Here is an 11,662-nt window from a genome sequence, read left to right as displayed (position 1 = left end):
AACATTAAAACTACGGTTGTCCCAATATTCTTGGTCAAAAATGTAGGTTACTCATTGCAAACAATATTAGATTACAATCCTACCAGTTGTGCTGACAAATGAAATATGGGAAACAAAGCGGCCATTCACAATTGTTTATTAGCAGAAGAGCATGTCTCAAATTCATGTTCAAGTCAGGTGAGCAGGAAAGCAAAGTTTATGGGTCACTCAGTAGACTCAGAAAATAATTTTAGTGGATCAACGTAAAGACATGCACGTTTGCAATTTAATAGATTAAAACACAATTTAAAAATGAACTATTGTAGTCCAATCATTACACATCAGTCTGTGCATAACTGCTACATCAAAGTTACTCGACAGCAGAGAATGGCTTTCATTGACCATACTTAGCATTTTAGATTGTCCCGCAGTTTTAAAAATATTAAAATGTTTTTCCCACCCAATTACCTTTTATGTCTACTTGGACATTATTGCAAATTGTGAATCAGATTTCTGTCAAGGAATAATGAAATGGGGTCCTTAGTTTGAAACTGTCCCAGCAGTGGACCAAAGCAATGTAAAAGAATTCACCAATAATTAACAAGTGAATTGCAATAAACTCAAGATCTGAAAACCCAAGTCTTGATCAATGCACACGCAAGATCAAAAATTGCAAATATAAATCGCAGATATATTTATGAATCTGCAAGATTGACACTGGTTTTCTTCTTTTAATAGTCCCTGAAAATTTGGATCTGAAAGTCGTTTAGTGCTTTAATTTGATCATGAAAAAGGTGAGGGAACCCTGACGCTTTCTGGGAGATTGATACAGAGGAGGGGATTCCCAGCCCCCTCACTCAACCCAACTGATGTGTTGGGAGTCATTAGGTGATCAAACCCCGCCATTCCAACTCCTAATGCCGAGCGCCAAGCAGAGAGGCAATGAATACCAATGTTGTAAGTCTTAGGCATGACCAGGCCGAGGCTTGAACCTGCAACCTCCCAGTCTCGGGGCGGGCGCCCTACCCCAAGGCCACCGAGCTGGTAAACAAGAGAAACATGCCATGACTAATTACCGGTGAACTACATCAGTAGCATATTACTGGAGCCCATCCCAGCTATCAAGCAGTGGACACAAACTGGTTGCCATCCAGTCGCAGGCCACACAGAGACAGACAATTCAGTCGCTCATTTACACCGAGGGACAATTTGAACCAGCCAATTAACCTGACATGCATGTTTTTGGAATGTGGGAGAAATGTGGGAGGAATCTGGGAGTACCCAGAGTAAACCCACGCAGGCACAGGGAGAACATACAAACTCCACACAGGGGAAGGCTAGTAGCTGCATTAGAATCCATGACCTCAGAACTGTGCCGGTGACGTGCAACCCATTAAAAAATGTAAAATGAAAGTATTTAAATCACATCACCCAAAAGTGTCTACTTTTCCAATGGATGGCAGATAGCGGGCCAACCACATACTGTTTAGGTCAGTGTTTCTCAACTGGTCGGCCAGGCCTCTGTCATGGTAAACTTATCCTAAAATGAAAAAAATTGAGGGTCAATTACACTCCTTAACATGAGGCCATAATGCCTTGCTCATCATCTTGCTGTGCAGGTAATTAGTGCGTTTAAGAGGGACCAGAACTCATTTTATTTTGATTTTGTTAGTTTTATTTCCTTCAATTCGAAGAAGAGAACAATTGCAAAATCCAAAAATAGTATAAACGTGTCTTTCATTGAAGTGCTGCTGGAAGGTACAGTAAGTTAATTTATGTATTTTAAACGGATATTTAAAATGAGCAAAATCTTTTTGTATGATAAACTTGAGTACGGGTGGCGTTGTTATCTGTGACTAAAGAAAAATGTGTCTTGTGCTGGTTTTGGTCTGGAAAACAACTATTTCAAATTGAACATCCCAGTTATTTCACCAAATTATAATGAAAAATAATCTTTTGCAGCTATGCCAGTGCATTATGTCAGGTTGAATGCGCCTTTAACTTGATAATTTCCATTAATGAAGATGATCAACTGCTGGGACACACAGGTTTAAAAAGTGGCAGGGGAGGTCAGTTTTATAGGGTTGTACTTCTTTTTATATTATTCATTATTAATAATTGAATTTCACATTGTGAAAAATACAACAGAAATCAAAGTTCCACAATATTCAAATCTGATACACATCAGCATATCCCTACTTCAACTCTGCTGCAAGGCCCTGCTTTTAAGGGGAACACTAAACAAAAGCGATTGCTGTGCAGTAAGAAAGTAGGATTGTCGAAAACCGACAGGTTGGAATAAAATACAAACATTTCTATGTCATTGCAATCAAACACACAGCATTTTTTATATACATATACTTTTGACTTCCTCAAAAGGAAAAAAAAAAAGTTTCACTCATCTGAACTTGCCAGCAGGGTATCTATCTGACCATGCAACCTCTTAACTCCATCACGCCCTTATGTGGGACGTGGGGCATGAAAGGGGAAAAGCATAATGTACACTTGAAACCAAATAGATGTTTTTGAGAAATACACCTGAGCAACCACGAAAAATCGCGGCCAGTTTGAACCGCCAAATAAAGCCGACCGGTCGACTTTTGGCAAGATAGGAAACCATATTTACTTTTTCATATATTTCTATACATTCATATACCGCCGCTCCACCATCTAAAATCGTCTGCCATCGACATGAAGTGCTCTGGGGATAATTCACCCGCACAAATTATTAACAAAAACGATGGGGACGAGAAAGAAAACCAACTCTACTGTGGATGGACGCTGTACACCTTCACTTGACAAATACACAAGAATATATACAAAGACATTCTTCCCTCTCCAACCAGGCTATTTTGATTGCATTTGTTCCGGGTATTTTCTGCTCATCAGTTTTAAAGCCCCTTTTACCTTGATGCCATTTTAGTGCAATTGTGCGCTGATAGCCGCCTTGTCAGCCACCCTTAGGACATGTGGCGCAAAAAAACAAAAAGAAAAACAGCTTTGCGGTTGGCCGAAGCATAGCAGGTTTATCCTGGTCATGGCCAACATTGGGTCCTGACTTCGGTCAGAGGTCTAGAACCACTGTGGCCATGGAACGTTACCAAATTTATTTAAAATATTGCTTTCATTCTTGTTTATTCCCCATGTCTTCCATGCATAATGTGCTTTTGTAATGCCATTATTAAATCAAAGTTTGGGTACATGTTAAACTCTAAGTTTTACGGTACTATCTTACTATATTTGAGCAATGACTAATCAGTAAAGAACTATCGCTGACATTTGCATAACATTGGATGAAACGGCAATCGAACCCAAATTGCAGCGATGAGAATGTTGTATTAATCACTAGTCCACTAGGGATGTAGAGAACATGTGAAAAGTCTTCATAACGCTTTTACTCACTGTACCACGTTGTTGAATATGTGGGGGTAAACTATGAACACAATACCAAAATAAAATTTACAATGTAATTATTTGATGTCCCCAAGTCTGATTTATCCACAGATAGACCATGTTTTTTTTCACTTGTCGTGCTTTTTGCATTGGCCTTTTTTTAACGTGACCAATAACAGTGTGATTAGGAGATAAAACTAAATGTATTTTCCTATTTCATGTAGACAGAGGTAAAGTCTTAAGACAGACTTGAATTTTGCGCCAGGTAGGACCGAAAATGTCAATCATTACATTCAGGTTGGAATCTAGTCAATTATTTTTTCACATATTTTTAGAATTAGTAGTGTGGGCCATACGTGCAAGAACTCCAGTGATAAAGTTAGTGTCTTGTCACACTACGCTGACATCACAGTGCGTTGAGGCGTTCTGAGGCCGTGAGTAGTTTTTGCCAAGAGACCGGGGTGGGCAGAAAAAAAAAAAAATCACATCATGTACTATACTCATGCAATATCTATTCAAAGTACTCCTTCCTGTCTCTGTCTATGATCATTGTTCTTCTCTGTCTCTGCCTCTTAAAGTACTGTCCTAGACTCTTAAAGATTTACTGCAGCTGTGGTTTATGGCCCACCTGTCAAAATGATGTCCGGCTTTTGAATTTTCCCGCCAACTTTTAAAAAATCCGTCAATGATGGAAAATTGTCTGTTAATGTGACCTCGGCAGACAGAGATATATAAAAAATGTAAATGTGAATGCAATCTTGTTTAACGTTGATTACAAAAGACAGGCATTAATTAGTTTTCATTAATCACCTCTCCTCCTCTGGAATCCTCGCAAATAAATTATGTAAATTTGGGTTTGCTTTGGGCTTGGTCCTGCAAATAAATTTAAATGGTCGAGGTCGGGATGAGCTGGATTTTTTCAAGCCCAATTTTACGTCTACAGCTATACCCCTAGTGGTTTAGCGATTACACAGTGGATTTAGGCATCTTTTTATTATCAATATTATCGCTAATGTTATTAATTGGGCCAGGCCGTGAGTATGTTGTCAGGCATTAAACCAGTCCGTGGTACAGAAAAGTTTGGGGATTATTGACTTAAGTGACGTGGTATTCCATTGTAATAGCCATCCTTTCTACCAGGTGGGCATCATGTCCGGGAACCAAACCCGGCCCAGGTGCTGAGAAACCTCCCAATGGATTTCATCCAGGGAGTATTTGTGGTCGGGGATGAGCACCTCCTCCATGATGGAGAGCTGCGATAGACGGCGTCCGCACATCTTGACAAACTCCACGAAGGCGCTGCAGGTCACCTCGCACTCTCCCAAGCCGATGGCTGACAGTTGCGTGCAGTGCTTGGCGATGCGGATCAGTTCCTCGTCCAGCGGGCGCAGGCCGTTGGCGCACACCACCAGTTCCACTAAGCGCGGGCAGTGCAGTCCAACACGTCCAAGCACCTCCTTGCTGACGGAGCGGCCAAAGTAAAGGTGCGTGACGGGGATCTCGTCGTTAAAGAAGGGCCCGAACTCGTCCTCGTCCAAGAAGAAGTACATGACCAGGTTGAACTTGGGCGAGTGTCGCACCATGGCGTCCCAGCTGCTCTTCTTGATGCTGTGGAAGTGCTGGCCCGGGTTCTCGCTTACCACGTCGATGCGCAGGTGCTCGAGGTGCACGTGCTTCTCAGAGGACAAGGCCAGCAAGAGCTCGTCGCTCAGAAGGTGGTAATTCAATGCCAGCTCCCGCAGACCATGGCACTGATCCGCCACGCACAGGATCCCTGAAAAGCAACAATGTTTCAATCACTCAAAATAGGAAATGATTCAAGAATAACATTTGAAATCACAACTTTCAACGATACTACTGCACTAAATCTTGAGCCAACCGAAAGAGTGGCATTTAATATTGCTCTAGTTTTCCCAACTTGCATTTTGTAAAGCAACACTTGAGCAACATCGGCACTAGTGTATAAACTGCAACATATCAACTGTTAGGGAGTCAAAAAATATTTATAAAGTGACAGTTTGTAATAACGCACCACTAAAGTAATATATTCCGAAAAAGCTTTATTTTAAAAATCCACATTTATTCGATAGCAGATGTGTTTTAAAACACTGCGGTTACGTCTAGATACATGTATGCCTCTTTAGATGAAAAATGTGTCGATATTTTTACCAACATTATTCATATAACACATAACAGGAGCAATACGGGAGGTTTAACGGTACTTTTTTTAATAAAACCGGGCTCTGCAACCCTTTTCAAGGTGAGAGCTCCTTTTTGTCATTGATCAGCGGAAAGTGTACCCAGTTTGGTATCCATTTCTAAAATGATAACGTCATAATATTATTATGTTACTACCAGTGTTGGGCAAGTCACTATAAAAAAGTAATTAGTTATAGTTACTCACTACTTCTTCCAAAAAGTAACTGAGTTAGAAACAGTTACTCTATAGTAAAAGTAACTAGTTACCAGGGAAAGCAACAATTTCCGTTACTTTAAAAATAAGTATTTTGTTGACAACGTTTAAGTTTTCTAAAGAGTCAGGTGAATAAAGAAGGACAGCTAGTTGTGTTATAGGACCTTGTAATATTTAATGCACCTCTCCAGCAACAGATTTATCCTACACTTGAAGTAAAAAAGCAAAAAGAAAATAACAATCAGCAGTAAACAATGTAAGGGGAGTTTATTAAATTAAATAACTCGGAACGGTCCGTTTTACAGATGGGATTTCCGACTCTTTTTAATGGATGTCCTACCTGCCGGCGAGACATGAGGGCAGCTGCTCATCTTGAGTAGCTTGAGTGTGTCACTGTTGTTGGCCACCAGCACCTTTAGTGATGGGTCGTCTACTGGCGTGTCGTCGATCTTTAGTGATGAGAGTGACTTGGAGTTCACGAACACCACAGTCAGTGCTGAGATGAAGTGAGACTAAACAAGAGAAAAAAGAGAGGCGCCACGTCTTGTAAAAAAAAAAAAAGATCTGAGTTGTTATTTTTAAAAACCTCACAAATTCATTTCTTCCTGAATCTTCATTAGTTTAATGTTTCCAGATAACATTTGATTTGAAATGAGTTTTAAAGCAAAAGAGAAATGTGAGAGCCAAGTACAGCGGTGCAAGGAAAAGCAAATTATATTAATCACAGCCATCTGAAAGAAACGCTGCACTCCAAATTGTTATGCAAATGTTATTTTCTCCATTTTTCTTAATAGTTGATGCAAATTACAGTCAGATTTTGGAAGGCACTAATCTTTGAAAAAAGTGTGAATATATTTTACTCTGTTTTTTGTCCCCCTTTCCAATTAGCATTGTTAAATTGGGATTCATTTTTCAAGCCAGCTATACGGCAGTCTGGCTTCTGCAAAGCTAACTATAATGTCCCTTTAAACAACAGACGGTGGTAATTACCTTTGGGACTTCCATGAAACTGGGCCTGGCTGTTGAGATGAGCCCCAAAGTCTTGAGTGAGCAATTTACTAACTGTGAAAGAATGTCACAGGCCGCCTCAGCAGACTCGGTGCTGCTGTCCACCTGGCAAACGCCACATAAAAAGGGTGTTACAATCCGGATCTGCCTTTTAAAAGGCCTTTTATACATTTCAACCTATGCCCTGTGCTGCTCACACCTTGAAGCTGACATACTGCAAGTGGTTGGAGTGCCTCTTGATAATCTGCTTGATGAGGTCCGGGTGAGTTGCTTTCAGGTAAGAACTGGCTGGCTGGTTGAGCTCAAACTCAAAGCAGCGCCACAGCTCAGGCATGTGGAATGCTTGGTTCCACTCGCGACACACTTGTGAGGCAAAGGCCCGGTCAAGCAGCGGGAGATACTGAAAAATGTGCAGCAAAAGCTCCTGGGGCAGACGAGCCCAGTCGGTGTCCAGCGAGCAGGCCGCCTCAGATGTCCAACATGGCTGTTTTCGAGCTTTCTTGCGAGCTTCAGGGGGACTGTTACTGGGAGAGCCATTGCCCTCACCCTTGGTGCCTTTTATCCGCTTCATCCTGAGAAGTAGCAAGCACATTTAACACAACAGCAAATATATTAACAAAACCGCATTATCATTCAAATGAACTGAGTCATGTTAAAAGTTTACAATAACAAATGGAAGAGAACATGGATGTACTACTTTTCATTCAACTAATCACAGAGGGCATCCAGAATAAACAGCAGCGGACAGGCAGACAATACAAAAAATGGCAGCATGACATATACAAAAATGTATGAAGGAGTATAGAACTGCAGCTCCATAAGGTTGTGAAACAGGCTTAACTTGTTCTTTTTTTTAAAAAACATAAACATCTTGTTCTGTTGCAGAAATCGTTTTATTAAAATTGACAACAGTGTTTATTTATTGGTATAAATTCTCCTAAAATAAAAACGGTTGGCAAGTCAGTAAAAACATATTCAACTCTATTTGGAAATGTATCTAATGTCATCCTAAAGCAGATAGAGTTGGATCAGAAAAAGAGTGTCATTGTAGTAAAGCACAGCCAACTGAATGTGATATGGCAGGATCCAGAACCTCAAAAGTTTTAAAACGCTCAGGTAATATTTTCCAGATTTTCTGTCGGTAGGAAAGTTCTACACAATGTCTGCAGGTGTGACGTGTCTGCAGTGATGCATGTGGCAGTTTGTATTGTGGGTACAGTTGTATTTTTGGAGTGAAATTCAAACCAAATGATTTCTTAAAAAAACGTGTCATTGGCATTTAGTAGTTTTAACACCATGTTTCTCTTCACAATTGTTTGCCAAATAGGAATTAAACAGCCTGTTATGGTTCATCGTAAATTATTTTGCTGCGTGATGTCCGCTGAAAATTTCATCATTGAAGGCAAAAAGACAGATGTACACTTAAAGCGTTCCTTGTATAAATAAGCCTGTGTGGATATTTTGTGGCAACTCGGGTGTACTGGTTATTTCTTTTTGCCAGAATTATTTTTGTTAAACTGTTGGGTTTTTTTCACTAGCCACAATAACATTGCCGGTGGTGAACAGTAATTTGTCCCCGTTTACAGGAGGTTGGCAAGTAAATAGCTTCATTAATGTGATGTGCAGAGACTCAAGTGATTTTGCCAGGAATCTTGCAATCATTCATGCCTGCCGCATTTCTTTGTTGTATTTAATTTTTTTCTTCTTTTCTTGCCATACAAAACTAGCAGCATAACCAGTCCAAACACAACGGTTCAATTCTTAAAAACAGCCAAATGGCTGGTTTTCAACCCCTTGCTGTATACATTTGTACACAGAGTAAAGTTGCAACAACTAATCGAGAAGTAGTTAATTATACTATTGTCAATTGTTTATCAACGTTGTTGATTTTGAACTCACTGCAGCCTTGTATTTGATTATCAATGGAAAATAATTACAATAACATTTAACTAAACATATATATACATACATATACATATATATATGCGGGCAGCACGGCGGCGAAGTGGTTAGCGCTTGTGCGGCACAGATCATGTCATGGGAACCTGTCGTGGGTTCAAATCCATCTCCAGACTTCCTGTGCGGAGTTTGTATGTTCTCCCCGTGCTTGCGTGGGTTTCCTCCGGGCACTCCGGTTTCCTCCCACATTCCAAAAACATGCATTTCAGGTGAATTGGCCGGTCCAAATTGTCCCTAGGTGTGAATGAGCGAATGAGTTGTCTGTCCCCGTGTGCCCTGCGATTGGCTGGCAACCAGTCCAGGGTGTCCCCTGCCCACTGCCTGATGATTGCTGGGATGGGCTCCAGCATCCCCGCGACCCTACTGAGGATAAGCGGTGCAGCTGATGAGATGAGATATATATATATATATATATATATATATATACATATACAGTGGGACCTCGCTACTTCGCGGTTTGAGAGCTTCGCGGTCTGTAATGGTTTAATTTTTTTTTGGTTTGCTTTTTTTGAAGGGGCGTCGCTACTTCGCAGATTTTCACTTTTTTGCGGGTGGTTTTGGTCCCCCATTACCCAGGTCTAAAAATAATAATTAAAAAAAATAATAATAATAATATATATATTTTTTGAAGGCGCAACACTACTTTGCGGATTTTCACTTATCGCAGGTGGTTTTGGTCCCCATTAACTGCGGTAACCGAGGTCTTACTGTATATTTCTTGAAATGAATTAATTGTTCAATACCAATTCTTCCTATTTCGCCTAGCCTTAACCCTGATTAATCAGAGGTCGGATCCCATACACACACATGCAACTGTGAATGGTAAATGATGCAACGATGGTTCTATGCAACCAATGCGTGGCAACACTTGTGAGTCGTTAGGCGAGCAAAACCCCAAATCGAACCTCTAATGCCAAGCACCAAGCAGGGAGGTAATGGGTATCAATGTTGTAAGTCTTAGGTATGACCCAGCTAAGGCAAGAACAAGCTACCATCCAGTTGTGAGGCGGGCGGCCTACCCAAACACCGAGCTGGTGTTCATACAACCAATAAAATTGAACCCCCCCCTAAACCCTCAATATTTTAGCTTGCTATACTGAGGATTTGCAGAATCTAAATGTATTTAATTAAAGAAAAATACCTATTTCTGTATAACAGTAAAACCATAGATTTAAGAAATGTTTTTTTTCCACAATTCCTTTTAGGGCTGCTTGATTAACCGAAATCTAAACAATATCGAGATAAGACGTGGTGTGATTGTGTATTTACGAAACTCTGCTGTTTGAGCCTCGTGAGCATACGGCAACCATAACAAGGCTCCCCAGAAGAAGGCACTGTTTTCTTAAGTTTAAGAGATTTTAATATGATTAACACTAGTGTTGTCTTCATTTTAAGGACAATTTATGTACTTTTTATATAGTTAACATCAAAATTTGAATAAAAACAATGTTTTCGTTCTCTCACCATTTAAAGTTAAATATAATATGATTAAATGAGATTTTTAAAAACAGTGGCGGGTCATTTTGACCCGAGGACAACAAAAAACAAGCACACAATATATCTTTCTTTGAAACTCAAAAATCGTATTGAAATTGCAAACCAGTCTGAAAATTCGCAATAAGGTTTTTTCCCCAAAATCGTGCAGCCCTAACTTCTATCTCTTTTTAGGAAATGTGTTTAGGCTTGGTTTCAGTGATTTCCATTTACTTAGGAAAATATAGATCAAAGTTTGTTCCGATATAACCAGTAATGTATGTTTCCCATAATGGTTTTATTTTGTTATATATATCAGTTGTTATATTCTAGCATACTAGGCATTTTACCTATCCATCCACCCATTAGCTATACCGCTTAACTCGGTAGGGTTGCGGGGGTGCTGGAGCCCATCTCAGCAATCTTTGGGCAGTGGGCAGGGGACACCCTGAACTGGTTGCCAGCTAGTCGCAGTGCACACGAAGACAGACATCACACTAGCTCATTCATACCTAGGGACAATTTGGACCAGCCAATTCACACAGGAAGGTTTGATCCCATGACCACGAACTGTGCTGCACAAGCGCTAACCACTGTGCTGCCGTGCTAACTTGGCATTTTATGTTACTGAGAAAATAGCCAATCTTTAACATAAATTATAACAAAAACATTGATGTTTATTTGGTTAATCAACAAACACAATCAACAGATACATAAATTTCAAACCGTTTGTGGCAGCATTAAAAATGACTGAAACGAGTAATTAGAATTTAAAAATTTGAAATTACACAAGTGCTACACTAAATTTACCAACGTAGACATTTTAACTGGCGTAATTTACGGTAAATGACGCTAGGTGGCGTGTTACCAGAAAAGGTAAAAAATAAACCTTACGGATAATAAAATACTCCAACTTCATGAACACAGTACTGTTCAAAATCTATGAATATGTCATAGTAAAAACTTTATGCAGAGTTTGAATAGATCATGCGTTCAAGGATCAGAAGTTGAGTTAACCCGACAATTACATGGGCTAACGAGTTTGCTAGCGTAATAGCAACACTATAGCAAACGTATGTAAGATATCCTAGTTATGTAATAAAGGATACGAGTTTAAATAATTTGGTGTAGTTCACTGTTAAGATTTAACGTATTTCTAATACTATTTTTATCTAAATTTCTAATTAATGTTTTGAAGCCAGGTTTCCGAATCGCGTACCCACCTTGTTTATGATCAGCTAGCTTCCTAGCGGGAAAATCCGACAACCGAGATTACACCTCAGCCTGGGCAGACACGGGAAAAGATCACTCGGGCCAGGAAAACCTCAAACATCCTTCGTATACTTTCCCCACGAGTAATCTAAAGAGCAAAACGGCGTTTAAGACCAAACAAGTGCTTCACTTGACCTACTAATGCACTCGCCGGAGTGAAGCTCA

General features: G+C 40.0%; 1 protein-coding gene across 1 annotated transcript; it reads right to left on the bottom strand.

Moving 5' to 3' along the window:
* Positions 1-119: 119 nt before the first annotated feature.
* fbxl3a (F-box and leucine-rich repeat protein 3a) lies at positions 120-11,662 on the bottom strand. Its single transcript, XM_088352762.1, has 5 exons — positions 11,449-11,662; positions 6,993-7,365; positions 6,776-6,898; positions 6,126-6,297; positions 120-5,146 (listed from the first exon to the last, which is right to left on the bottom strand). The coding sequence occupies exons 2-5, from the start codon at positions 7,362-7,364 to the stop codon at positions 4,506-4,508; spliced, it is 1,308 nt and encodes a 435-aa protein (XP_088208888.1). The 5' UTR covers position 7,365; positions 11,449-11,662; the 3' UTR covers positions 120-4,505.

The sequence above is a fragment of the Urocampus carinirostris genome, chromosome 14, assembly GCF_059441175.1.
Source record: "Urocampus carinirostris isolate Australia breed hairy pipefish chromosome 14, RoL_Ucar_1.0, whole genome shotgun sequence".
In the NCBI taxonomy this organism is placed as follows: domain Eukaryota; kingdom Metazoa; phylum Chordata; class Actinopteri; order Syngnathiformes; family Syngnathidae; genus Urocampus; species Urocampus carinirostris.
This window is presented reverse-complemented; position numbering and strand designations above follow the sequence as displayed.

Bases quoted from the DNA above. Each gene is read 5' to 3' on its own strand.
- fbxl3a (XM_088352762.1), bottom strand. From the start codon at position 7,364: ATGAAGCGGATAAAAGGCACCAAGGGTGAGGGCAATGGCTCTCCCAGT. The intron at 6,298-6,775 runs GTAATTACCACC...TCTCTTGTTTAG, and splicing joins GTTTCATGGAAGTCCCAAAG to TCTCACTTCATCTCAGCACT. The intron at 5,147-6,125 runs GTAGGACATCCA...GTTGCTTTTCAG, and splicing joins CCCTCATGTCTCGCCGGCAG to GGATCCTGTGCGTGGCGGAT.